Below are 27,464 nucleotides of genomic sequence, written 5' to 3'. Positions count from 1 at the left end.
AATTGAGAGCAAATTTTGAAAAACCACCACGATTTGGGAGCGAATAATATCGATATTTTTGTGCGCTAAATGAGATTGGCGGTCATTTTCAAATGTACATACATATATGGAAAAATAAATATTTCACTTGATTTGTTCTGTCGAGTGGGACTGGAACCTCAGAAACCGAGAAAAAAATAGCTTAGCCCCGCTCTATTTAATCAGATTAGTAACTAGTAAATATCAACAACAAAAAAATGAAAAAATAATATTTTTTTGAGCTCGATGAAAATTAAAATTGCTAATATTAATAAAAATGTAACAAACCCTTATTTTTCCCTTATTGCAGATCATCCACTTTGATCTCTATTATGTAAAACAGTATTTTCCTATATCGAATTTATTCATTTATTTTAAATGAAAATGTATCGATATTAAATACTTAAACATCGTATATAAACATTTCATCGTCGGCCATTCGATGTTTCTTCAGCACTATTTTCGAAAATGTGAAAGTATATTTTGGTATATTTTTAAGGTCAGACGGTAAATTTGATTGATAAATCAGCGGTCACACTGGCCGAGAGCTTGTGGGGAATCTGGTCACACTGACGGGTACACGTAGAAAACAAACAGACGACGTTTTTATTGGTTTATAGGTTTTAAACAAAACCAAGTATCGCAATGCAATAGCCCAAGTGCCGAAATCAGCAACAAATACCCACCTGCCGGCTTCTAAGTGACCGGGAACAGGCGACACATTCGTGCTCTGCAAGAGCAGACAAGGGCCAGCGACAGCCAAACCGATCCGGGCACCAACCCAACATGTTGGGCGGCAAGCGGACAAGCTCTCGTCATGTTGCTGTTGTACTGATGATGTGCCTGTTCTGGTACGTCATCTCGTCCAGCAACAATGTGATTGGAAAAATGGTGCTCAACGAATTCCCCTTCCCCTTGACCGTCACCCTTGTCCAGCTCTGCAGTATCACGCTGTACAGCGGTCCCTTCTTCAATCTGTGGCGTATACGAAAGTACCAGGAGATTCCGCGCCCCTACTATTGGCGCCTGATCGTCCCGCTAGCCATTGGCAAGCTCCTCGCCTCGGTCACCTCTCACATATCGCTGTGGAAGGTCCCGGTCTCTTATGCACACACTGGTGAGTAGCAACATCCACGCTCAACACGTCAGCAACACTGGCGCCAACTTTTACTTTACTCTTTCACGCAATCGCACGCACCTCTCCTCTCCTCTCGACGACACAGTCAAGGCGACGATGCCGCTCTTTACCGTTGTGCTGACGCGCGTTTTCTTCAACGAGAAGCAGCCGACCCTTGTGTACCTGAGCCTGCTACCCATCATCACTGGCGTTGGCATTGCCACCGTCACCGAGATCTCGTTCGATATGCTGGGCCTGATCAGTGCCCTCATCTCCACCATGGGCTTCTCCATGCAGAACATCTTCTCCAAGAAGGTGTGTGTCCATTGCCACTCCTTAAAGTCCTTTGCTAATGGATTCTTATCACACTTTCAGGTGCTCAAGGACACCAACATTCATCATCTGCGGCTGCTCCATCTGCTGGGAAAGCTGTCGCTGTTCATTTTCCTGCCCATCTGGCTATACATGGACAGCTTAGCTGTCTTTCGCCATTCGGCTATCGTAAGTAATTGTTGGCTCACTCCAGTGTGAAGCAGTCAGAGAGCAATCAATTACCTTATCTTAATTGAAGTGCGCTCTCTTTCGTTTCGATAAATACTCGAAGGTAAACCTTTCGCAGAAACACAAAGACGAAAAAGGTTCATTTCAATCAAGTGAAGTGGAAAATCTAGCAGTTGCTGATGTTTCATTCCCATTCCCTCTCTTACCGCCAACATTTCAAATTTAATCAATATTTGTAATTTCCAATTGCAATTGCAGAAGAATATGGACTACCGGGTGATTGCGCTGCTGTTTGCCGACGGCGTACTCAACTGGCTGCAGAACATCATTGCGTTCAGCGTACTGTCGTTGGTTACACCGCTGACGTATGCAGTGGCCAGCGCCTCGAAGCGGATATTCGTCATTGCCGTCTCGCTGGTCATACTGGGCAATCCCGTAACGTGGGTCAACTGTCTGGGCATGACGCTGGCCATTGTCGGTGTGTTGTGCTACAATCGCGCCAAGCAAATCACAAGGTCTAGGGAGGCGCCAACGCTGCCGCTGTCGCAAAGCAATCACATTAAGTACACGCCGCTGCAGCAGCAAACCGATCCGTACTACCGCGGTGGCATGAACGGCAAGATGTCGAATGGACTGCACAAGCCCGTCTCGGCAATGAGCGGCAACAGCCTGTTGGCCAACGGCAGTGGCATGCCCAGCGGGACGGCCACACGCTTGCTCTTCGTTTAGTTATTAGTTAGAGAATCTATCCCACACTCCCCTTCCCCTAGGCGCAAATAAGCTAAATAGTCTAGTTGTCTTACCGTAACCAGATATACGATACCGATACCGGTCCCCGTCCCCGTCAGCTCTCTGTTTCCCCCCCTCACCCAGCTATCGACTATGCGTGGGATACCCACGGCCATCATCCCAATTAACCTATTGTAAATTGTATTTTTGATAACTTTTTGATGCGTTTTTTAGTGTTTTGTAAATAAGTAGCTTGAGGTGTGCCCCCCCCCTCCTCCTATTCCTCCCTGAATTTGAATTTAAATTTCATTTGTTTTTGAATTTGATGAAGCCGTAAAGTGTATTCAGAAAGCGTGTGCGCATGTTAAATGGCACAATAAAATGTTGACCTTGTACATAGGCATAGAAAATGCAAATCACCATTTCTCCTCATTGAAAAGCTCCGATCCAAAGCAGAACCTAACCGAACCGAACCGAACTGAACCGCACCGCACCGCAACGACACCCTTGGCCATAGTCCTAACTTACAATTGGGCCAACTAGGCCAAACGAATACCGAAACCAACGAACACACTGCACTGCGAACAACCTCGCCACCGTCTCGCCCCGGTCTCGCCTAAGGAACTGGCTCCAGCTTGATCCACTCGTTGATGAGGTCCTGTTGGTAGCCAATACGCTTCAGTAGTGCCTCGGAGCGCCAATTGGAAGTCACAATCCAGGCGGTCAGCGTTACCTTCTCGCCTCTGGCTATCCTTCTGGTCATGGCAGCGGCCAGGAGGCCACCGAGGCCTCGTCGCTCAGCCTTGGGCAGGACCTGCAGCATCCTTGAACGAACAGAAGCAGACCATCCTCAGTCGATGGAGATCAAGCACACAGTTTGGTTCTGCACTTACCCCAAGCCAGCGAAATCGTTCTGAAATATCCAGGCTATCAGCTCGCCCGTGTCGCTGCGACAAGCGCCAATTGTCTTGTTGAACTTGATGAGGGCCCTCAGGTAGGCCAGGGAGCCCTCCCCTTTATTGGGCCATATGGCGTGTACCATGGGGGCGTCCTCATCCCTTAGTGGACGCAGCTCGAACTCCGACAGCAGCTCTGGCACCTCGGCCCTATAAGCCCCGTCGTGGGCCAGCACCATGCCGTAGCACTGACGGGCAGTGGCCGTGGTGACGCCCTTTTCAGCGGCGAGGGCTTTGACACGCTCACAGAAGGCAGGGTCCACATTGGTGAGGAGGGCGCCCTCTGTCCACTCAATGAGTTTCGTCCGCTCCAGGCATTCCCATAGCTCCGGAACGCCCTCCGGCTGCCAGCTGAAGAAGGACACGCTCTGCACTATGTCCCGATGGAGGCTCACGTAGGTTCCAAATCGACGAAAGTCGCCCTGGCGATGCGTGTAGAACTGCTTCCTCAGCGAAATGTAAGCGGGATCGTCCCTGGCTATACCTGCCGCCGCCAGCTGGCAATCCCATTTGCGCTGATTGTAGAGCAGAAGATAGTGAAAATTCTGGGGCCCGTATTTGCGCTCGTACAGACCGAGCAGCTCATCGACCTCGTTATCGCTGAGTGGCCGCAAAATATCCATGTCCTTATCTGCATTGATGCCCATTATGTGGTCGGTGTGACTGGGTCTGTTGTGGTCTGGTCGGACTGTCTGCTCGACGTTCAATGACTTGATGACGGCCTGCTCGTCAAACTAAAACGTCGCAGCTAATTTGTTAGTCAAACTACTTAATTCTAATTCAGCTGATTAGATTTCTCTCGCTCGGCCAGGTGCGGACTCGAACGGCTCAAGGGGCTCGCTCAGCTCAGCACGCGCACGAGCGCACGATCAGGTTCAGACCACTGAATAGGCATAATTTAGATTTTAGACACAAAATATGTACATACATATACATATACCCAAACATGCATAGGGATGTTATTGGATTATCATTAAAGCGGTTTTGGGGACCGATCGCTGCTATGGCAGCCAGGTATATTATTTGGTAAATTAAAATGAATACTTTTGCATCTAAATGTAATGCTGAGAATCACTGAATAACAAATTCTTCCTATCACGGTGTTCTGTGCAGGAAAATATAATTTACCTTACGCTTAAAAACAAGATTTCATTGATCAGGAATTTACATATGTGCGACCAAACTATTTAGATTAAGAATAAGCTTACTTTTCAGTTAAATTCAATTGGAAAATAATTTGGAGAGTGAGCGGGAAAAAAACCGAAATTTGCGGATCTGATACCTGCTTCAGTCCGTTTTGGGAGAACATTTTGATGGAACGAGAAAGCTGAGACGCCGTTTCCAATTGACCGAACGAAGTGAATACCAAATACAACCGAATGGAATCCGTTGATAATTTAAATATTTGTTAAAACATTTCTATTCGCAGACATTTTCCGCTCCAAACTTTGTGATCGTGCACCTGGAGCCGCAGCGGTGCCGCTCCTGGTTGTGGGCTATTTACAAGACAGTAATCGATATGATATGTAGTCACGTGTGTGCATACATCAAACGATAAGTTCAATCGCATGCAAATCGCGGATTTGCCCCCCATTGGCCGCGGTAGAGTTTTTGTGCTGTGTCGCATATCGAAAGTGGCGCGCAATTCAGGTTAAGGCAGTGAGGCCAGATATAAACAGCTTATGGGAGAGCAGAAACCCTTCCTGATCTGTCCCGGATAGGATTGAGCGCATGCGGTGCTTGCAGTGAGCGGCAGAAATGAGATATCGCTGTAAGGACCTCCGGTTCCTCCATTAAACGCCTGGAGAACCGGAACAAGCGACTGTATAACTACAATGTTTCCGTGAACCAGCCGAACCTCGAGTCACTCTTCAAGGTGGGTCTCTCAAGCAACTGCATTCGTGCAGCTGACCATCTCTCAGCTCCCAGCGGACGAAGCAGCTCCCTGTTCGCTACAGCTAGAGGACCACTAGTGGGATAGTCCTTGGATTGCTTTCTCCTAGAAGATGGAATCCTTTCGCCGGAGGTGATGCCACTACAGATGGTGCAGCGTTTCCAAAAGAATGCCACGAAAGATTCAGGGAGGCATACGACTCCGAGTCCGGTCAAGGGGCATTTGGTGGCATCCACTCTGATGTCTCATCAAGCTCTGACCGAATCTCTTTGGCTTCCCCCAGGCCCCAGAACCGAAGCAAAAGTCGCTCAGCCGCACTCTGCCGATCAGTCGGATTTGATTAAGACGCAAATTCGTTATTTAAAAATGGTTTATTTAAATATTTGTCTGTTTGGTTTGTTTCTTTTATTTTGTTTCGCCCACTTCTGATGTGCGACATCATACATCATACCTTTTCTTTCTCATACCGTCTCGATTTGTTTCGTCTCATCTCATGAATGAATCAATCAATCAATCAGCGTCCCACCATCCTACTTCTCCTAGTGCGCTTGGTTTAACTACCAGCCTGGTACAGATGTCTATATATGTATGTATATATATACGATGTTATGTGTGGGTGTGGGTGTTGGTGTGTGTATGCATCTATATAAATTTTGTATCATGTCCATAACTTAATTTGATAGTACATAATGAAATAAGTAGATACAATAACAAACGCAGAGAAAGAAGTACATGTCTGTATGTATGCATGTATGTATATATCGTATGTTTGTATAAGGTATATCCTTCTGATCTGGGCTTTCTACATGCATATTGTTTTGTTAATTTGTTTGTTTTTCTTGGAAACCATTTCGCAAAATCAATGAAGATGTTTCGTACAAAGTATCAAAAACGATTCAATTCGATTACAGTTTCTCTCTTGTTTTTTTTGTTTTTTGTTTTTTGTATGCTGATTTTTGTTTTATTGTGAAGAGCGGGGGGAGTACTTTTGTTTTTTATTTGGTTTGGTTGATTCAGGGTTTTAGGCCTCTTACATGTCTATAAAAAATCATGCGCTAAGTCTTGTTCAAAAGTGTGTTCTTATTTTTTAACTGGCTCTGATTGTTGGTTGGAATTTTTTTGTTTTTTTTTTTTTTTAAAAAGAGTGGTTCCATATTGTATTTACAATACATGATCATCGGATTACACGGTATCGGTATATCTAACACGCCTTCCGCATATACATATATGTATATTTATATATGTATATATATCTATGTATACATATATAAGTTGTGAAATCGCTATAAATTACAAGTTGCATAAAAAAAGTCATTCGATTCTTGTTTGGAGAAGTACACTGAGTCGTGGAGGATTATCTGTGGGGATCGGTTGGGGTTGGGGTTCGAGTGCTAAATGGAGGCCCCCCAAATGCTGCGCAACGGCGTTCAGTCCCTCTCTCAGTGCTGTTCTCCGCTCTGCAGACTGCTGAGGCAGCGAGGCGAGAGATTCTTACAGTTACAGTTGCAGTTACCCAGCAGCAGTAATAGCAGGCGGCGCGCTCCTTTCCCGCTTGCTTGTTCGTTCACGCTGCGAAAGCTTATTACGTTTATCGGTAATATTCACTTTTGCAGCTCTCTCGTTGCGGGGGGGCAGTAGTGTGCGGTGCGGTTGTGTTTATGTGTGTGTCTGTGTGATAGGACGATGGCGAGGGCTGTTTGAAAAGTCTGTCTTAACGCTTTACTCTTGAAATTATCATATTTCGCTTGTAGTTTGGATTCTCTTTCTCTTTGTGTTTCTTTTGTATTTTGTTTGTTTGTTTTTTTTTTTGTTTCTTTCGCTTGGTAAATGGATATAGCAACAATCTTGTATTCTCTCTCGCTCATATATTTCGGTTTTTTTTTCGTTTTAATTTTTTTTTTGTATTTGCGTTTGCTTTAGTTTGTATTTTAGATAGTATTGTATTCTAGCTGTGTGTCGTGTGCAGTTGGTTTTCTGATTTCTGATTTCGGTTTTCTGTTTTATTCGCTAATATATGTAAGTATCTTTTCGCTTATTTAATTTATTTGTTTTCTCATCTTTTATTTTGTTTTGCATTTGCTTAAGTCCATGGTTTTTGCTTTTGCTGCTGCTGCTTGCTTTTCTTTCTTTGTTTTCCGGGTTTTTGGTTCTCATAGAATTCGTACAAACAAAAAAAAAGGAACAAAGTAAAAATATATCGAAAAAGCTTTTTTATCCTCTCTTTTTATCTTTAATGTGTATTTGTGTGTTTTGGTTGTGTAAGTGTGTATGTGTAGTGTGTGTGTGTGTGCTGTGGCCAGACACATTAACGGTAACCACATTTTGTTTTTTTTTTTTTGGGGAAAACGAGGTAGGACATTGTTTTTTTCTTTTTCTTCTTTCATTTAAATAAATGTTGGTTCGTTTCGTTTACTCTTCTCTTTCTCTTGACTTTTCTTGATTAGGCGCTTCAATTCGATTTGTTCTGGGTTGCGGGCAGTGGCAAAATGAATCTGGGGCTTTTCTCGTCAAGGGTCAAAATAAACTACAATTAGAAATACATCTTTTGGTTATACCTTATAGATTCCCGACTTATATACTCGTACAATCAACTAAGCTAAGATATCTAAAAATACATACATCATCCAATCATCCAATCAGAGCGCGACGCTCCCTATCTATCCTTCTTTTCCATCCTCCTGGTTGTCTCGCTCTGTCTCTATCTATCTATCTCTTTCTTTTACATGGGCTGCCATGTTTGGAACAAGGCAAACGACAGACAAAAACTTTGAATTAAACAAGTGGCGGATGGGATCATACGGAGGAACCGATTCAACATAAATCCACTCTAACATAGCCTTCACTTCAGCTGCATCCGAAATACCAACAGCAAGTGTGTGTGTGTGTGTGTGTGTGTATATGTGTTTGGGTGTTCTTTTGTGGATGTGTGGTTGATGTGGTTGACTGTGCGTTGTTTAGCAATTACATCCAAGTGCTTTAGAGCCACAGCCAAAGGCAGGAGGCAGGCAGGGACAAAATTGACTCTTAGACTCGGAGGATCTCGCACGCTTTGTTGTAGCATATGGCTATCCAATCGGGCTGTGTGGCGCCCCATTGAATCTGATTGACTTCGCCCTCGGCAGCTGTATAGGCTAAAATTGGATCCTCGATTGCGCGTGGCATTTGTTGTATATCCCAGATCAGTGCTTGGTGATCATCACCGGCAGTGCAGATGTGACAGGAACTGAAAGCAAACAACACACAAATTAGTGGGAAGCACAAGCGAAGGTGAATGCAGGATCAGATCAGCCAATCCAGATAGTGTAAGGGCGAGAGTTTACCTATGCGGCGCCCACGCAATACCGTTGACGCACGCTCTGTGATTGCTCAGTCTTGCAACGGGTGTACAAGGAACACGAACATCTAAAATAATAACTTCGCACGAGTCCATAGCAACTGTGGCTAAGTAATTCGGATCCTGTTTGTTCCAAGCCAGACGCAGTAGCGCCGTGTGGGCAGGATCCTGCAGGAGACAAGCAAGGGCATGCCGTTAATGTGATTCATTGCGGGTGTCACACTCAGGTCCACGTACCTCATAAATAATGGTCGAATGCTCCAGATGCCTCAGATCGAACATGCGCACCGATCCGTCGGCACCCACGGAGGCGAACATGTCCCGTCCACCGCCGGCACGTGAGAATGCGATGTCATAGACCTCCTTGTCGTGGGCTATCAGCTGTGTCTTAACATGTCCCGCCACATAGACGCGGGCGTGCGGTTGTCCCGTCTCGAGTCCCCAGATGGTGCATGTTGTGTCTATGGAGGAGGTGCCCACCAGATTTGGATCCACCTCGTTCCAGTCGAACGAAGTGAGCGGAGCACAAAAGTCGCTGTTCTTGTTGTTGTTCAGAACGCACTCGAGTCTTGTGTCCGGCTCGCCAGCACGCCAAACGCGCAGATAGTCACCGCTGGTGGCTAGCAAATCGGGATAAACGCCTTTCGAGTCCGGTATCCACATGATTTTTGTCGTCGGATATGGATGGTCAAAGGTGCTAGAGTTAACAAGATTATTAATACGTAGTTTAGCGGAGAGCAGCCAAAGCCAAGTCAAGCCAACCTTTTAGCACTAAATTCGCTGGTGTCCTCGTCCAAGCTGATGATTTGCACTTTATTGTTGTATTCCTCAATGAAGCTGCCCAGGGCAAGGCGGAATCGCTTGTCCGGCCGCACGCTCCAGTTCATGGAGTAGAGCGGCCATGGTGCGAGATATTTGTAGATCTCCTTGCGTTTACCGGCTGTCGATGACATAACTGGAAAAAGAGCCGTAAATGGGTTCATGAACAGATCTGTTTTTGGCCTGATTTTGAGTTCCCCAAAGGGGAAACGCTTCACTTACCTGAACAGTATATTGGAATATGATAACGACTGAGAGATGCTGAGGTGTGGGGCGGGCTCAATCAATGCTGCGCTGGGAACAAGGCTCTGCCGAAATGTGTCCCCCACAAGACTGTCGAAGATGGTGGGAGGGTCTGAGCGGGTGGTGGGCGACAGTTGACAATGGCAATGACGATGACGATGGCAAGATGACGACACGAATCAAAAATTGCGAAAAATTAACAAAAAGCCAACGTGCACTTTGGTTTACTGCCAGAAACATGGAACAAAGACAGCAATTAATATTATATTAAGTGAATTTGAAGAGTTCTCTGCTGTAGTTTATGTTTAAAGTAGACTTTTCTCACTTCATTTTGCCCGAGTATTGTGTCGGCGGCGGCTCTGGCGACTGCAGTGTTGCCAGTTCAGCCTTTATCCGTCTAGAATTTGGGTGATTGAGTGTCCAACAAGCTGATGCGTTCAATTTGCAGCAGGCCAAGACGGGTAGCTATAAAAGATAATTTAATATTAGTGTTTTGCGTATTTTATGAGCAGGCATCCCAAGCCCCCACTCCAGTGTAGCCAACTTTTCGCAATTTGCGGAAAATGTTCAGCTACTAGCTATTCACAGAGTTGGCAACACTGAATGTAATGCGACGCGACAATTTGCGGCCTGCGATTTCGATTTGTTTATAGAATGAAAGGTGCGGGGCACCGCGACAGGCACTACCTGACACTAGTGGCATCAGCGGTGCGGTGACATTGCTTTACACTAACAAATCGTTTGGGCACAACTACAAATTAAATGCATGCGAAAATGTATTAAGAAATTTTCACAGACCAGAGAAGAAATTTTCACTCAAAATGTATATACTAGAGATGTACAGGTCTATCGATACTTTGATGGGCGACAAGTGCGATGATTATAACAGCTAGCTGGAGATGGTATTTTGCCGATGAACGTTTATTTTTGCATGTTCTCGCCGGACGGCTCCACTGGCCAAACAAATATATAATAAAATCTAATTGTACTGTAATGTGGAGGGGTGATAATTTTTGCTCAGCGAACGAAAGTCGTTATTTTAATTCGTTTGATTGCGTTCCCTTTCTGGGTCACACACCTTGCTACTTCTTCGTATCGATAGCCTGACAAAATATTGAACAAAAATACTACATGTAGAAATGTTTTGTTCATTTAATTATTTTGCCTAAGCGGACCACATTTCATGTCCTCATGGCGAGAATTGGCTAAAGTTTTCAACTAGCAAAGAGTGCAAAGATAATTTCACTGCCCCTAGAAGTTGGGAGTTCAAGGCACAAAAATAAATATAAACATAGTTAAAAGAAATAAACAAAATATTTAATTTCATTTAATATGTATACATTCTCAGACCTCTTTTTAACCATAGATGTGGATTGTTATTTCGAAACAAAAGTCACAATATCAGCTCTTATATTATTTTTAAAACATAGGTATGTAACCGCCGAATTGAAATGTAATTTATCGCGCAAAGATACCGATATTTCTTTTTGGAAATAGCCTGTGCAGTGCATCAAAAAGTAGAATCAAATGCCGCGGGCATATGAAAAATAGCATTTATATAATATCACTAAATTTGGACAGAAACCTAATAGCCCGACGTATCCGCAATTCTGGAAGCAAAAGATCAGCGATACAAAAAAGCCATCAAAATATCTCCCACAAATATATTGTCAACAAAATTGTATATATCGATATATTGTTATATCAATATATTTTTAACATCCCTACCTTATAATAATGCGGGTTCTGTGGCTGTGCTGAAAATCACAGATTTTAAGTAAATATATATACACATAGTTATTGCCGTGTAAATTGACCTGCTCGCAAAGCTTTTATAGTGTAAAACACAGACAAATATTTCATGTTGTTTTTTTTTCATCCTCGCGACCTCGTTTGCTCGTGATATTTGCTCTGCGTTGTAATTTTATTTTGCTCCCGCTCCTATTTTAGTCGTGTCCGCGCTCTGGTTTTGTGCGGGGATCAGGAGGCGGTAGAAAAATTCACAACAGCAATCGTCACTTTTCCACTTTCCATTTTGAGAAAGATATTTGACTTTGCGTAATTCGTACGTTGCCTGTTTGCCTATGTGAGTGAACGTTTGTGTGTTTGCGCGAGAGCTCCCGCTCGGTTGTGTGTGTGTGACTGTGTCGCCAATAGTGCTATCCTACTCGCTCGTATACGCTCGGCGGCGTTTTTACTACTGCCGTCCCTTATTCCCCGCTCCCCAGACCCGCTCACTCTACTCATTTCACTGTCAAACCGACAGCCCCAACACACAATAATTTCATGCGTGTGTGTGTGTATGTGCTTTTAAGCGCTTTTATAAATAGATTTATTTCGTTTCGTTTTATATTTTGTTGTTGTTTTATTATAAATATTTCGATTTTTGACGATTTGTAAAGCATTGAAAGTGTATATTTAATCGAAAAGAAGCAAAAATCGCAAATTGGTGAATAATTAAAACGTGGTAAACGCTTGGCAAAAAACTTTAGACCGTAATGTGCGTAAGAATGTGTGTTTGTGTGTGTGAACTTGAAGAATTTCATTTATTTTCTGTTCGAAAAGGCATTGCAGTGCGTGCGCGTGCATTTGTATGTGTATCCAATGGAAACGGTGCGCCTGGGTGTGTGTGAGTGTGAGTGTGTGAATGGGTTGTAGTTGTGTAGTATTTTATGAACGAAAGATCGATTTGATAGTGTGGCCATGTGTCGCGGCAGTCCATTTTATAATAGTTAAGTTCTACCCCTACCCCTACCCCATAGCAATTTGTGGGGAAACGGGAACGGTTTCCTCGGCTACAATGACATCGTGCACTGTAGACAGCCTGGCGGCGCTACAAACACACGCTCACACACACACACACACTCCTGCACGTACAAATAACTTCATTTTAGTGTTACCGAATAAGGCCACCCCCCTCGAACTCAGTGACTGATCGGAACGGTACTGTTTGTTGTTGCGGCAAACAAGTGCCGCAGCTGATGATCGGTATGTGTGTGGGTGATTGTGAATGTGTATCGTTTAGTAACTGTTTTTTTTTTTTGCCCGTGTACCGCAAGGCCAAAAAAGCACAGGTGTTGCAAATACATGCAATTTTCGCGACATTTTCCACAACAGCTAATTAATATTTAATTAATATAATGAACTTAATTGCGGAAAAATCAATTTTCATGCAGAGATATAATCTGCGTATTCTTCAGTCGTTCAAGTGAACCGAACAAGTACAGCTTGCATAGCCTTATCTTTTCACACATATTGTAAATGCGAAAGACCAGTCAGCATACTGACTAGAAGTATCATAAATAGGTTTATTAGTAAATCCAGAATAAAGGAAACTATTTCTCGTCGCTGATTCTTCCGCCTTTTGCTCGATCTCTCTTTTCCTCGTCTAGTGGGGCGACGCGCTCTCTTCCCTCTGACGGTGTGAGGGAGATATAACGGCTGCTTTGTTAGTTGGATGGGAGAGAGAGATGTAGCGGTACCACACGGCTCGACTGTTTTTCATTTTCCTATTTCTTCATCCTCGTCCACAGACGCCTCTTCAACTTCACCGGTCACAGCAATCCGTATCCCCAGATGTAGCGCTTAATTAGCATTCAAGTCGATTGGACAGATATAAAGGAATCGAATGCAAACGAATTACAAATAGTCGGTAAAAGTGAATACACAAGGTTAGTAGGGGAGGGACTACTCCCACTCCCTTTGTTCCGGATTGATCAGTTGCTTATTGACGTTGCTCTTTTCTTTCAGCGACAGTAAAACGCGTGGAACCACCAAACATTAAATCAGCCACCGCCCAAACAGCAGGCAGGCAACGACGGCACGCACAGTCTGAGGAGCCCAGTCCAATCGCGATTAGATCGGATCACCGCTACTGCTGCTGCTGCTGCTAATATGCGTGTCATCGCGCCGCGTGGATCATCAACGTCAGCGGCGGGCAGTGGCAGTCTTTACGGCACATCGTCGTCGACCAGCGGCGGCAACGGCGCCGGCACCAGCAGCTCCGGCTCCGGTGCGACAGGCAGCGCTTCGGGTGGGGCCACCACCAACGGTTATTCGCGCTGCAACGCCTACTACGATCGCAGCAGCAGTCTCTCAAAGTTTCTGCCTACGTCCGGCAGCTCAGTCTCGTCCACGAGCTACAGCAGCGCCAGCAGCTACTATCCCAGCTCGTATTTGGCCTCGTCCTATGCACCACGTTCCACCCTGCACCGGAACAGTGTTGGATCCACATCGTCGTCGTATCTAAGCGGAGGTTCAGCCGCGGGCCCGTCCACCTATCGCACCAGTTCAGCGTATTTGAGCGATTCATCTTCTTACGGCAGATATGGCGTGAGTTGACTCATAGGATAAGCTAAATATATGGATTTGATCCCTCCACGCCCCTCTCCAACCATCCCCGAACGGATCATTGAATTGTGATCGGTTACTTCTTCAGTTAAATGTTCTATTGGTGGCTGATCTATCGGTTCCCCCCTAGATATAGTCAAATATTTGTATGCTGGGCATAAATCTACTCACACCACAACTGTTCCCGTCGCACTCCATTCATTTGTATCCCCTTCACAAGTACCTCATGATGTCCATTTGATTTATCCACACGAATTCATGTGCCCATGAAGTCACCGCAGGTCACCAAGACTTGCCGCCATTCGATCTACAGTTTAGTGTTTAGTTTTACAGTACAGACGCTCAAGACTGAGCTCTACAGTACACAGTAGTGCCTCCCCTTGCAGGCGCCTGCTCACTATAGTCAAAAGAAACTCCAAGTTGAAAGTTCACCTTGGATACGATAAGCTCAGCTTTTGTTGATCGTTGTGTTATTTAATCTGCTGCAAGTGTGTCTGATATTTGCCATCAATACCTCATAGCTATGGCAGCTAGTATATCTTTCAAAAAACATTTAATTAGACAAATTTGCTTAATTCAGAGAATATTTTAATAGAAACAGATGGGAAACATCTTTCAACTCAGGCTTAAAAAAAGATTAAGATCTAAGTTTAAGTTCCGAAAACTTTACCATTATTTCGATCGCTTTCATGGCAGAAGCGCGTTCCATTGTCCATCTCATTTCTGTTGCTGTTTCATGGGTATGCACATATGTATGTATGTATGTACATATATACCATATGTATAAATATAGCTTCAAATATAGTATATACATATACATAGGTATATACAGCCATGTGATTAATAATAAGGACACTTGGCCATGCTTCAGAAAATGCTCTATAAAATGAATATTTTCTGGAATTTTGCGGTGATCTTAATTTTTATTAGTAGATTTATGTTTGCACTCCATAAACAGAAAGTAAAAAACCCAAGTATAATGGTGAAAAAAATAATAAAAAATTTGTTCGGTACGTCATCGACTTTTGGCTGTGCGAAATAATAGGGACACCGAAACAAAACATGTTATATTTCGTAAAAACAGCATGTTTCTAAGAAGTGTTTGGTCTTTAACTATTGATTGTAATTAGTTTTTGTAATTTAAGATATAAAAACATCCATAAAACAATGTTTAGATATTTGGGATAAGAAGGAACGTGCTTAGATGTACTCAGATACCCATGGACATGAAAAAGTCCACAAAAATGGATTTTCGTACCGGAATATTTGCTGAAACATTGACGTTTTCCAAGGAAAGTAATGATAATGCAATAAAACATACTATTAAGAGGAAACACGGGAAAAGAAATCACAAATATTCCAATCTGGAGAAAATGTGATGGATTCGTGAGGCAAGACCCATTTAAAAATTCTTATAATTAAAAAAAAAATATTCTATGGAGGCAAACCCTTCTAAAATATGAATAATACTTAAAGCTAACAATCTAAAGTCCAAGAGACCCCAAAAAGTTCCGTGTCTATTGAATATCGATATACCAAAGATGATGATGGTCGCTGCGGACCATGAACCATGGCACCCCCATACCATAATTTATGTTAAATAGTTGTAAGTTCTTCAAATTTGTGTTTATTGGTCTTCGCACATGCTGAGCTATCAATCAAAGTAGAAAACATTACATTTTGTCTTATTCGACCAGAGAATGCTGCGTTATTAGTTCACAGGCCCATGGTTCATGGTCCGCAGCGACCATCATCATCTTTGGTATATCGATATTCAATAGACACGGAACTTTTTGGGGCTCTTGGCTTTGATGTGCTTCAAGTATTATTCATATTTGGGGTTTGCCTCCATGATTTTTTTTTTTAATTTGTTTTTAAATGGGCTGCCGTTCATCACATTTTCTCCAGTTGGAATATTTGTGATTTCTTTTGGTTTCCTCTTTAATAGTATGTTTTATTGCATTATCATTACTTTCTTGCGTCAAGTTTGGCAAATATTCCGGTACGAAATCCATTTTTGTGGACTTTTTCATGTCCACGGTATCTGGTACATCTAGCACGTTCCTTCTTATCCCAAATATCTAAACTTTGTTTTATGGATGTTTTTATATCTAAATTCACTAATTACAATCATAGTTTAAGACCAAACACCCTTAGAACATGCGTTTTTACGAATATAACAGTTTGTTTCGGGTCCTATTATTTCGCACAGCAAGTCGATGACGTCCCAAATTTTTTATTATTTTTTTCACCATTATACTTGGGTTTTTACTTTCTGTTTATGGAGTGCAATAATCTACTAATAAAATTAAGATCACCGCATTCCAAAAATAGTCATTTTATAGGCATTTTCTGAAGCATGGCCGTGTCCTTATTATTAATCACATGACTGTACATATGTAGCCTGCTTTCGGTTATTGGCATTGCCTACCTCAGAGCGTCATCCAGACCCCAGACCATGGTGTATTGATACAGGGTGAGGCATTGCCATATAGCGCTCTCATAAAGATCCCTTAGATCACCTCAGAATGCCTCACCTTAGTTCCGGACTTTAATCTCACTCACACTGACACACAACTCCACACGCCCATGGCTCATATATTTATATGTATGTACAACCACACCCTAGTTTTGTGGTGACGATGCTCTTCCCCTTTAGACCCCTTTAGTGTATAGCCCTTTCACAGTTCCGGCGGCATTTAGAAGTTTCATTTTGGACGTTTTTCTTTTGCTGATTGTCGTTTTTATGTTGTTTGTGATGTGTATTTTGTCATTGCATTGCAACAACGAATCACCAACTCATCACAGCCCACGAATCAAACGCCCACCTATACCGACCACCCACCCACCCAGCCGGCCAGCCAGCCAGCCAGCCACCCAACCAGCCACCCAGCCAAGCCATGCCATTTCACAACACGCCCACACACACAAACGACAATGCAGCATTTTATACACGTATATAGAAACCCATACAAGGTATGCTAATAGAAGGTAAGGTACATATGTATGTTTGTAGTAATTATCTGTGACAGAAAGAGAGGCTGGCAAAAAAGTATGCTACATTGAGCGCCAGATGAGGCCTTACCTTATAGTTAGTATACCTTGAGGCAGAGTAGAGGCAAATGGAATGCGTTGTGTGTGCTTGCGTGTGTGTCCGTGTGTGTGTGTGTGTGTGTGCTCGAGTGCGAGTGGAGCCGAACCGAGCCCGACCAGCGCGAACCACTTGTTGGCACCGATCCAACACCCAACGAGAGCAAGGGAAACAGAAACAACTGTGTCATCCCCTTAAACTTGCTGTAAATGAAATTCGCAATAAGGTTAATTGAATAGCATTGTCGTCATATGCATGCATACACATGCAGCGTATACATAAATGTATACATTGTACATTGTACATGCATACATATGTACATATGTATGTCGGTTGTTTGTCCGTCTGTCAATGCGTGTGTATGTCACGCTGCCTGAGTGCAAGTGTAAGTGTCAACACGAAGCAGCTTTTGAAATTTTACCTTTGCAACATTTTCGCGAAAGTTGAATTGATATGTACATAAATACATATGTATGTAAATATGTACATTTTTAAGCTCAAAGATAGATTAGGATTTGAATGTAAAAATCGATTAGTTTATTTTCTTTTTGATCAATTCGACTTTTGAGCCATTTTGGGGGAAATTGTACGAAGCACAGGAGTGGTATGATGATTTGTCCAGAAGATGCACTTTAATCAAAAGAAAAACATACATACATACATACATATGTAAATATATGTACATATGTATGTAAATGCTGCAAATTAGCTGCTGCCCCGTTTAGAAAGTTTTTAAGTTTAGATTTGTCATAAAAGCAAACATACATCGACCTATGAACAAATGCACATATGTACACATGTATGTACATATATACATATGTATGTTTATTTATCTACCATTAAAATTTGAAGATAAGCGTGAGTGGTGGGTGCGGCATACCCCTGTAATTTTTTGGCACCACTTTGTTTCACGGTTCAGTCGCGAATCATCGTTATTGGCGTTTTGGCCAAGCTCCTTTGGTGCCTCCTGTGTGTGTGGGATATATTGGGTATCGCATAGTCGTATCCCAGCGACTATATAGCATAATTATGTGTCTTTAATTTGGTTCATTTCCCTTTTTAGTTTTATTTTTTGTGTAATTTACTTACGTTTTCGAGTGTTATTTTTGAGTGTCTTCATTCTGTAAAAATGCGCCATAAAACTCATCATTGATGTATCTTTTATTTTGTTTTCTGTTACTTTTGACATTGGTTTATGTTGCGACACCATGAAACATGAACATGAAACATGAACACACTTGTTCACCGTTACCGTTACCGTTAACGTTATCTCGTTACCGTTACCGTTACCGTTACTGCTACCTGCTACGTTCCCAAAAAAACCAAAAAACCAAAAACCAAAAATCCACCATCGATTGTTGCCATCTCGCTCATTGCAAATCGATCGACACACACTTGTAAATGTTTCGCCAACCACAACCAAAAACCAAAAACCAAAAACAAACAAAATTGGAATTAAAATCAAAGTTGCCGCGCAAGACAACAAAAGGATCCGTATCCGTATCCGTATCCGGATCCGCCACTAATGGCGAGAGCGGATTGAAGAAGAACGATTATGGACTGCGGCGTGAGACCGCCAAGAAGCCGCCGACAAGCGGCGGTGGCAGCAGCAGCAGCAGCAGCTACAACAACGAGAGCGCCCTTAGCAACGGGCATTCGAAACGCCTCTCCAGCTCATCCTCATCACCATCCCTAGCACGTTTAGTGGCCACATCGGGGCTGGACATGTACGAAAAGTACAGTCCGGCCAACTATAAACCCAAATGTGAACCGTCGTCACGTTCTAGATCGGGGCTCAGTGAGACGCCGTTGGGCGATGTGGACGGCAACGGCAACGGGAATGGCAATGGCAATGGCAATGACACGACCACCTGCACGGTGACACTGGACCGTCCGCGGACCAGCCGCTACAGCCGGCTCTACAGCAGCAGCAGCGACGCCGGCGACACCACGCCAGCCACCAGCACAGGGACAAGCACGAGCACAACATCCGCCACGCGGCTGGCACAGCGCAGCGGGTCCGGCCGGTTCACGTTGAGCAGCAGCAACAGCAGCGGGGATGTGCCCACGGCCACCTTCACACTCAGAAGCAACAGAACGCGGCGCAGCATTGCGGATGCATCGTCAGCGGGGGATACAGCAGCAGCCGCAGCAGCATCCCATACTCCGACGCCGACGCCGCCACCGCCACCGCCACCTCCTCCGCCGGCATCAAAAGCAATCAATGGTCATGGGGCGGACAGCAACGGACTGGACGCCAAGCTGAATGGGCTGTCCTTGCTGTCGGCATCGCCGAAGCGGAACGCCATCTACGAGAGTCGCAGTGGGAGCAGCGTGCGAGCGACTCTTGACACCACAGATGATGCGGGAGTGGAGGTGGAGGTGGAGGAGGCGGAGGCGGAGGCGGACAATAGCGATGTGAGCGCGACGGCTACATTCAAGCTAACGGAAGGCGGCAGCAAGGTAAAATATCGATATGTGCGACGCAGCAGCGACAGGCAGCGCTGCCAAAAATACTGTGCCCAGAGAGCGCCCGACTAATCGCATGGCCTGCCAACCCGATATACCCTGACCAGACCAGACCTCACCTCACCTCACCTCACCTGACCTTGACCTTCACCTGATCAAGCGAATAACCTCTAACCCTGAATTTGAATTGCCAAATTCTGTGTGTCTGCGCCTGTGTGTGTGTGTGTGTGTAAATGCCGCAGGCTCTGCTTTGTTCAGGTGCCACAAACACTTGCAACAATCCCCAGCCAATCCAGCGCCACATTGCGATCACTCCTCCAGCTCCAGCCCCAGCTCCAGCCCCAGCTCCAGCCAATCAATCGCCGCCCCATCCATTGCTTGCACCGATACTGATACTGATACAGATACAGACATGCGTTATTTTCTTTTGGTATCATTTCATTTCATTTGCATTTGCATTTACATTTACATTTGATTGAGTTTGAATTGAAAATGTGATTGATCTCTCTCTCTCTCTCTACTCTCTATGTGCTCTCTCTCTCTGTATTTGTTGTGCCTCTAGGCCGCCGCCATTTAATCCAATTTACATTTCTATGTATTTTTAGCTAAACTCTTGCAGATTGCGCCCCTTCTAACTCACTTAACCAAAGCAAAGCAAAGCAAAACCAAAAGCAAAACCAAAGCAAAACCAAAAGCAACTCCCAACTCAACTAAACTCAACTAATCAAACTACCGAATACCGAATAACGAATACTACACAACAATAACTAACCTCAAAAACGCTGACTAAATCCCCCCACTAAACACCACCACCACCACCTACGCCCAGTCCCCCACCCTTGCCCATAAATCGCTAGAGATATATAAAACGACTAGGAGTAGGACTTAGCGTAGGACTAGAAGTAGGACTAGGAGTAGGAGTGGCACCCCCTATTGGCTAGAACAGATAAGAGACAGCCTCTCGGTTTCAGGTCTACAGGGGGGCTACAGGGTCTACAGAGGCGGCTTTAGGTTTGTTTTTTTTTGCGGTGCTGTGCAAACAGAGTAGGTCGTGATTTTGATAGTCAACCGAGTTGAGACCCATTTCGGCCAGAACTCACATCAGTTAAAACTCAGCGCTCAAACAAACAATAATATACTACTGGTAAAACATAAAATAATAATCGAAACCAGCTAAGCACACCGGTCCAGGCAGATTGGACAAGGATCTGGCAGTGAAGTGAAGTGAAGGGAGAGTCCAGATTATGCAGACTACTGTCAGCCGATGTTGAATGATGTTAGACGTTAAGAAGAACAGAGGTTTCCACAAGACTCCAGCATCCAGACTGCAACGCGGAGGTGAGCCAGCAGCAGCAGTAGTAGCATTAGCAGCCCCATCCGCAGCAGCAGCACCACCAGCAACAGCAACAGCAGCGGCGGCAGGTGCATCCACAGTAGCCGCATCCCATCCGGGAGCAGCCGGAAAGACAGCAGCAGCCGCAACAGCCGCCAGTTCTACCATATCGGTGGCATCCGGCAAAGGAGCAGGCGGCTCAAAGCGTGGCATCAATCACAGCACGGCGCGGGGCAGGGAGGGTAGATCCAAGTATTCCACGGCAGCGGGCATTCCAGCCGTTGCAGGTGGTGCCCCAGCGGGAGTGGGCAGGGGCCAAGGCAAACACGGCTCATCAGCAGCAGCAGCAGCTGCAGGAGTGGCAGGAGGAGCTGGAACAGGAGCAGGAGGTGGCCGCTCAGTGACAACGGGAACAGCGGGTGGGAATCCAGTGCGGACGGCCAATCAGCGCTACTTCCTCGTGCCCAGCTTCAAGGATCCCACATTCCTCAAGGACGAGTGCGCGCTGGCCCATGCCCAGGTGACGGGTGCGGGTACGGGAACGGGTTCGGGCAAGTCGAAAGCAAACCACAGCAAGCAGCGCTGTAGGGTGGGTGAGGATAACAAGAACAATAATAACCATCACAGCAGCAGCAGCCACAACAGTCACAACGGCCACAACGGCCACAAGGCACAAGGCCATGTGGAAGGAGCATTGAGTGACATGCCACGTCCGCCCATGCTCAATGGCAATCAACAGGCGGCACCAGCAGGAGCAGCAGCAGCAGCAGCGACGACGACGACGTCGAGCTACAGCAGAAGCACCACTAACGGGGGACACAAGCACGGCAGCCACGGCATCAGGGCCTCTGGCACCCAGGAGCAACAGCTAACGGTGGGACAGAAGGCGGCCCTGGCCTTGCAGGCAACCACTGTCTTGGGGACGGGCAAGACCTTTGGCAAGCTGAAGCCACTGACCTTTGGCAGCAGCTCCAATAACAACAACAATAACACCAGCAACAACAACCACAACATCCACGGCTACGCCAGCCACACGATCATGAACGGACACAATAATAACAACAACAGCAACAGCAACCACAGCAGCAGCACCACCAACGGCACCACCAACAACAACATGCAACGTGGACAGAAGCTGAAGCAGCAGCAACAGCAGCAGCAGCAGCATAAGCAGGAGGCGCAGCCACAGTTGCAGCAACATCTGCAAGAGGATGACATCAGCTACATAGACAGCGACGATACGCCTCCTCCCTCCACATCAGCAGCAGCAGCGGCAGCTAAAGTAGCAGTTGGAGGTGGTGGAGCAGCAGCAGCAGCAGCAGCAGCTGCAACTGCAGCCAATCCAAGCGATCCCATGTTCAGAAACGTTGGCTACCACAACCGTCCCAGGTCCACGATAATCACATCCCACTCAAACTTTGCCGCCAGCTTGGAGAAGTTCAACAACCCGAACCCCAAGCTAGTCAACGGAACGCCTTCGGGAGCTGGAGCAGGAGCTGGAGCAGGAAAAAGAACAGAGGCAGGTGGTGGCCACGCGGCGTCCGTGCTGTCCAGCAATGCACGTCGCTATGGCATCGATTCGGTTAGCATTAAAGCCTCGATTGAGAAGTTCAACAATCTGAGCTGCCAGAAGCAGCAGCGCCAGGGCCAGCAGTCGGCCAAGGAGACGACAGCTGGCTACGCCGCATCCCACGCCGGAGGAGGCAGAGGCGCCATGCCACGGGGCGGCAGCCACATAGCGCAGACCTCGTCCATCGGCAGCAGTGGAAATCTGCAGCAGCATCGCTACAGCGGCGACCTGGACAATATTCGTTTATCGGCGGGCCACAGCAGCTCCCTGACCCGGGCCGCCTACCGCACCACGGCACCCATGAACTGTGTCGTGGCCCCGCTGCCGTCAGCGGTGCAGCCCGTCCTGGTGGCGTTCAACTCCCAGGTAAACGACTCCAAGACACACTCAACCACTGCAGCAGCGGCTGCCACAACAGCAGCATTAGCTACAACCACATCGACATCCGTCACATCAGCCACGACAGCCACGGTTTCCGTTTCCGTTTCCGCCACCGGTTCGTCGTCGTCGTCCTCCTCCGTCTCCGTCTCCACAGCCACGGTCACGGTGACAGTCACGGGCTCGGCGACAGCCAACGATAGTGTAAGTCGTCGTCGTCCACTGGCAAGGCTCCGCCAAGGTGCACCCACACCCACAGCCACAGCCACACAGTCGAGGCATTGCAGTCGAGTACAGTACAGTTCTGTTTAGTTTACATTACTCTCTCTCTCGCTCTCTCTCTCTCTCTCTCTCTCTCTGTCTCTGTCTCTCTATATATCTGAGTTTCTCTGCATTCCGTTTACTTTCATATAATTTGTGCTCTCTTTTCTTGAGCGGGCAAGATTTGTGAATCCAAAATTGTTGCCTTGCCTTGCCGCTAGAAAAATTTGAAATTTGAACATTCAGAAAGAGGCACTTTATTCATTATCCTTCGCCGATCGCTCTCGCCTGCACGTCGCCGCTCTATTATTACACCCTAATTTCTCCCCCCTCCTCATCTAACACCACCCACCACCCACCCACCATGTTTCTTATTGTTATATTTAATTATTGTTAATTTTTGTTATTTGTTATTGTTCGCCCGCTGTGTCTCGTCTCTCACGTTGTCTCTGTCGCACGCACTCTGTTCGCTGTTCGTTTTTTACTGAAGTTTTTATTGCCATTTTTCATTTCGTTTAAGCCCCTCCCCCCCTGCATGATATGAAAATCACCACAAAACCACATACATACATACATACTCACCACATTAAAGTATAGACCCCACACACCCCACACCCCAAGCCTTCCCCCCCCAAAAGAAAAAAAAAACCCAAACCCAAACCCATCAGCATTATATTATTGTTATCGTTTACTCTTCTAACTGCTCGATTGCTAACTGTGCTTTGATTATAAACTGATTACCGATTACTAATCGACTCGTATCGATTGCCAACTGTCGGAGAAGGCAGCTAGCTGCTCTCCTGCTTCTGCGGACAGTTGCCAATCGACGGGACCTCGACGGACACACACTGTGCTGTTGCTGTCCGTGGCGCCAAATATATATATCAATCGAACTTATATCGCTATCGCTTCTCTTTGTTGTGAAAAACGTAGGCCAGAAGCGTCATCAGCACACGGAATGTGCTGCCGCCGGTGTCGCCGACACCCAGCCGCTACTGGGATCGGGACAGCAGCAACACCACCAGTCGCCAGTACTCCTCATCCAACTCGTCAGCTCTGAGCGGCAGCAGCAAGTACAACACTGACGAGGGCTACCGCAGTGCGGCGAATGTGCGCGAAGAGAAGTCCGAAGGTGAGTCCCAGTCCCAGTCCCAGTCCCTGTCCCTGTCTAGTCCTGCCCTGAATGTGGGATTGTGGGGGTTTGTTGTCGGATAGGAATAGAGAGGAGGCTGCGAATTTAGGGGAAAAGTGAGGAGAAATCAATCGTAGGCAAACCAGCAACCAAAACAGCCCCCGATATTTATTTAAATTTTGAGTTTACAATTTGTACTTATAAAAGGGAGAAACCAGAAGCCAGAAACCAGGCGCTCGTCACTCGTCACTAAGCTTAGCTGGGATTCAAATAATAGGGAATCAGAAGGAGAACGGTTTGCCGGGTTGGTTGATTCGTTGCCTCGCGAATGCCATTGCTGAAGCGCAACAGGAGCCAACAACATTCCGATGTATCCGAATTGGGGAGTGCCACACGCCAACGCCAATGCGGCCCGGACGCATTACCACTACCAAGTGTCATTAATCAATACCGTTTCCGAATGCTATTCCACAGGTCTGTGCGGCCTGAGAAATATCGGCAACACCTGTTTCATGAACTCGGTCATCCAGTGCCTGAGCCACACTACTGAGCTGACCCGCTTTCTCCGCACACACCATGGCTCGCGCTCGTCCGCCACCAAGGATCAGCTAATACTCTTCGGTAGGTCGCATCTAATGCGCACACACTACGTTCATAAGTTCATAAGTTAATGCCAATGCCATTGCTGTCATTGCTGCAGAATTTGCCAAACTCATCCAGGAGATGTGGACAACAAGCGTGCACACCGTAACCCCCATGGACCTCAAGCGGGCCTTCTCTGCCAAGCATCGCATGTACAGCGACTACAATCAGCAGGATGCGCAGGAGTTCCTGCGCTTCTTCCTCGATTCGCTGCACTCGGCCCTCAACTCGGGCATCAAGGGCGAGACCCTCAATATTGATGATAATCTCAGGTGGGTTCCCGATCTCCTGATCGCCTGATCACCGACATCTAATCCATTATCTATCCCCTAACTGCAGTGACAATAAGAAGGCCGATCTGACCTGGGAGTGGTATACACGGCATGAGAACTCCTTGGTACGCGATCTCTTTGTGGGACAACTGAAGAGCACTCTGAAGTGCACGACATGCGGCAACACGAGCGTCACCTTCGATCCATTCTGGGATCTGAGCGTGCCACTGCCCTCCTCATCGCGCTGCAAGCTGGAGGCCTGCCTGGATCTGTTCATACGCGAGGAGATCCTAGATGGCGACGAGATGCCCACATGCTCCAAGTGCAAGACGCGCCGAAAATGCACCAAGAGCTTCACCATTCAGCGTTTCCCCAAATATCTTGTCATACGTGAGTCGTCAATGGCATATCCAAAAGGGGATTGTAGAGCTAAGAAAAACCTAATTGTTGTGCCCCGATTTCAGATCTGAAGCGCTTCTCAGAGACGCGCTGGAGCAAGCTGTCGAACATTGTCGAGTTCCCCACGGCTGACCGCGACCTCAATATGGCGTCCTACGGCGCCAACTCCAACTCGAATGTGCATTACTCGCTCTACGCGATATCCAATCATATGGGTGAGTGGCATCAGGGTATAGCAGGGCAGGGCATAGCTCATATTTATATTCATACTTTCTTCTTCCTCGCTTGGTGCAGGCTCAACGGCTGGCGGTCATTATACGGCACTCTGCAAGCATCCAGTTTCTCGCAAGTGGCACGAGTTCAACGACAATATGTAAGTGTAGCCGATCTGCTGGCAGCATCACTCCAGTCCCAGTCACGTCATTTAACTCCTGTCTTCCCCAACAGCGTGAGCGATTCCGTGGCCGAAAACTTTCTCGTTTCATCCAGTGCTTATATACTCTTCTACGAGCGTACGTAAGGCTCAGTTCTCAGTCCAAAAGGAGTCCTTGATCTGTGTGGCGTGGCTTCTGGGCACTGGGCACTGGGCAGGAGCACATGTGCGGGGGATGCGAATGGGAGGGACCAGGCGCAGGCAGGGACAACGGCAGCAGCAGCAAACAGATCAAGGAGTGGACAGGGACAGCAGTAGAAACGCTTCGTTGAATTGCAATTAACAAGATTTATTTTATCTAAAACAAAAAAAAACAAAACAAAAATTATGAAAAATCAACGCCAAGCAGAGTATCGAAAGAACCGAACCAGAGACAGAGACAGAGAAAGAAAAAGAAAAAGCGCACTCCTAACAAAAACAGAACCCAAGAACACAAAAAAGTCAAGTCAAGTCGGAGAAATGTTAATTGGAAAACAAACCACAACAAAAAAAGCAAACAAACAAACAAACAGAGCATAAAAGCAAGCGAGCCTGTGCCCCCTCCCAGTCCCCGAATGGTCCCCCTAGTGTAGCGGATAATAAGCGACGATTAGTGTATATAAAAAAAAACTCTTAACTTCGTGGCCTGAAAAGCAGTAGAAAAAGAAAACAAAAAAAATTTCGATTCAATAACATGCAAAGAATTTGTGCAAAATACAAAACAACTTTCGGCAAACTAATCCCCAGTGCAGAGCAGTCTCAACTCAACTCAACTCAAGCCAACTCCCCAAACAAATTAAATTAAACTAAGTTCACAAATCCATCACTCAGTGTTTCGATATTTCTTTGTTATACATACATACACACACACATATGTACATATTGTGTGAGTGAGTGTTTCCAAATTGGAGTCGATTGGACTCTATTTCTATTATTGGTTTGCCGGGAGAAGTGTCCATGTGGTTGTGTGTAAAAAAAAGAAGAACAAAAACAAACAAAAAAAACTAAAAAAATAGTAATGGAGAAAAGAAACACCAAAACTTAAAGCGAAAGCTGAGAGAAAACTAGTTCTATATATTTAAAATTCGTCTTTCGTGTGCAATATATTTCATCTAGACAAAGAGCAACAACACCAATATACTACTTAACGATAATCGCGATTAACGGTAACTGATAACTGACAACTGGCAACTGGAATGGAGGTAATCGCCATCGCACCATAAACAAACATAAAAAAAGATCACTTAAAAAACAAACTAAACACTAACTTAAATTAAATTAAAGCTACGGAGCTACGAGCTACAAGCGGCTTTTTAGAAACTAAGAAGAACCCCCCACAAATAACAACTAATTGAACCATAAAGCAAACGGAGATGATGAAGACGAAGACGAAGACAAAAGGGAAACAACGCAAAGTGATGCTGAATGCTGCATTGTGAAAACGTACTTATGATAAATGCTAAATATTAGTCAAATTAAACAAAAACCAAACGAAGGAACAGAAACAATTACAATTACACGTGTAAAGAGGGCGACAAAGAAAA

At 45.6% G+C, this 27,464-nt stretch overlaps 4 protein-coding genes across 10 annotated transcripts; 2 read left to right on the top strand and 2 right to left on the bottom strand.

Annotated features, from left to right (window-relative positions):
• Window positions 1-550: 550 nt before the first annotated feature.
• LOC111070414 (solute carrier family 35 member E1 homolog) lies at window positions 551-2,776 on the top strand. Its single transcript, XM_022360930.2, has 4 exons — window positions 551-1,135; window positions 1,242-1,450; window positions 1,511-1,636; window positions 1,895-2,776. The coding sequence occupies exons 1-4, from the start codon at window positions 805-807 to the stop codon at window positions 2,363-2,365; spliced, it is 1,137 nt and encodes a 378-aa protein (XP_022216622.1). The 5' UTR covers window positions 551-804; the 3' UTR covers window positions 2,366-2,776.
• Window positions 2,679-4,044, bottom strand: LOC111070415. The gene is made up of 2 exons (XM_022360931.2): window positions 3,259-4,044; window positions 2,679-3,189 (listed from the first exon to the last, which is right to left on the bottom strand). The coding sequence occupies exons 1-2, from the start codon at window positions 3,966-3,968 to the stop codon at window positions 2,982-2,984; spliced, it is 918 nt and encodes a 305-aa protein (XP_022216623.1). The 5' UTR covers window positions 3,969-4,044; the 3' UTR covers window positions 2,679-2,981.
• A 4,109-nt stretch (window positions 4,045-8,153) lies between these two features.
• LOC111070381 (DDB1- and CUL4-associated factor 7) lies at window positions 8,154-10,403 on the bottom strand. Of its 2 annotated transcripts, XM_022360863.2 has the most exons (7): window positions 10,299-10,403; window positions 9,937-10,076; window positions 9,591-9,838; window positions 9,312-9,504; window positions 8,787-9,246; window positions 8,536-8,717; window positions 8,154-8,438 (listed from the first exon to the last, which is right to left on the bottom strand). In XM_022360863.2, exons 4-7 carry the CDS (start codon window positions 9,500-9,502, stop codon window positions 8,240-8,242), a joined length of 1,032 nt encoding a protein of 343 aa, XP_022216555.1. In that variant the 5' UTR covers window positions 9,503-9,504; window positions 9,591-9,838; window positions 9,937-10,076; window positions 10,299-10,403; the 3' UTR covers window positions 8,154-8,239. The 2 variants fall into 2 exon arrangements, with proteins under 2 accessions (XP_022216555.1, XP_022216557.1); XM_022360865.2 differs by lacking the exon at window positions 10,299-10,403 and having other exon boundaries at window positions 9,937-10,154.
• A 921-nt stretch (window positions 10,404-11,324) lies between these two features.
• Window positions 11,325-26,044, top strand: LOC111070379 (ubiquitin carboxyl-terminal hydrolase Usp2). Of its 6 annotated transcripts, none has more exons than XM_022360858.2 (11): window positions 11,325-11,388; window positions 13,145-13,282; window positions 13,362-13,943; window positions 18,520-19,515; window positions 23,997-24,195; window positions 24,670-24,816; window positions 24,896-25,109; window positions 25,177-25,499; window positions 25,574-25,723; window positions 25,803-25,881; window positions 25,956-26,044. In XM_022360858.2, the coding sequence occupies exons 3-11, from the start codon at window positions 13,506-13,508 to the stop codon at window positions 26,026-26,028; spliced, it is 2,619 nt and encodes an 872-aa protein (XP_022216550.2). In that variant the 5' UTR covers window positions 11,325-11,388; window positions 13,145-13,282; window positions 13,362-13,505; the 3' UTR covers window positions 26,029-26,044. The 6 variants fall into 6 exon arrangements, with proteins under 6 accessions (XP_022216550.2, XP_022216554.1, XP_022216551.2 ...); XM_022360859.2 differs by lacking the exon at window positions 11,325-11,388 and adding an exon at window positions 11,570-11,697; XM_022360860.2 differs by lacking the exon at window positions 11,325-11,388 and adding an exon at window positions 12,526-12,599.
• Window positions 26,045-27,464: the final 1,420 nt, after the last annotated feature.

Source organism: Drosophila obscura, unplaced genomic scaffold, assembly GCF_018151105.1.
Source record: "Drosophila obscura isolate BZ-5 IFL unplaced genomic scaffold, ASM1815110v1 contig_96, whole genome shotgun sequence".
Lineage (NCBI taxonomy): Eukaryota > Metazoa > Arthropoda > Insecta > Diptera > Drosophilidae > Drosophila > Drosophila obscura.
This window is presented reverse-complemented; position numbering and strand designations above follow the sequence as displayed.

Excerpts from the sequence above, each read along its gene's own strand:
- LOC111070415 (XM_022360931.2), bottom strand. The coding sequence starts at position 3,968 with ATGGGCATCAATGCAGATAAGGACATGGATATTTTGCGGCCACTCAGC. Across the intron at positions 3,190-3,258 it reads AACGATTTCGCTGGCTTGGG|GATGCTGCAGGTCCTGCCCA; the intron begins GTAAGTGCAGAA and ends TGTTCGTTCAAG.
- LOC111070414 (XM_022360930.2), top strand. The coding sequence starts at position 805 with ATGTTGGGCGGCAAGCGGACAAGCTCTCGTCATGTTGCTGTTGTACTG. Across the intron at positions 1,136-1,241 it reads GGTCTCTTATGCACACACTG|TCAAGGCGACGATGCCGCTC; the intron begins GTGAGTAGCAAC and ends TCGACGACACAG. Across the intron at positions 1,451-1,510 it reads AGAACATCTTCTCCAAGAAG|GTGCTCAAGGACACCAACAT; the intron begins GTGTGTGTCCAT and ends TCACACTTTCAG.
- LOC111070381 (XM_022360863.2), bottom strand. The coding sequence starts at position 9,502 with ATGTCATCGACAGCCGGTAAACGCAAGGAGATCTACAAATATCTCGCA. Across the intron at positions 9,247-9,311 it reads AGCGAATTTAGTGCTAAAAG|CACCTTTGACCATCCATATC; the intron begins GTTGGCTTGACT and ends TGTTAACTCTAG. Across the intron at positions 8,439-8,535 it reads ATTGCGTGGGCGCCGCATAG|TTCCTGTCACATCTGCACTG; the intron begins GTAAACTCTCGC and ends GTTTGCTTTCAG.
- LOC111070379 (XM_022360858.2), top strand. The coding sequence starts at position 13,506 with ATGCGTGTCATCGCGCCGCGTGGATCATCAACGTCAGCGGCGGGCAGT. Across the intron at positions 19,516-23,996 it reads TAACGGAAGGCGGCAGCAAG|GCCAGAAGCGTCATCAGCAC; the intron begins GTAAAATATCGA and ends TGAAAAACGTAG. Across the intron at positions 24,196-24,669 it reads GCGCGAAGAGAAGTCCGAAG|GTCTGTGCGGCCTGAGAAAT; the intron begins GTGAGTCCCAGT and ends GCTATTCCACAG.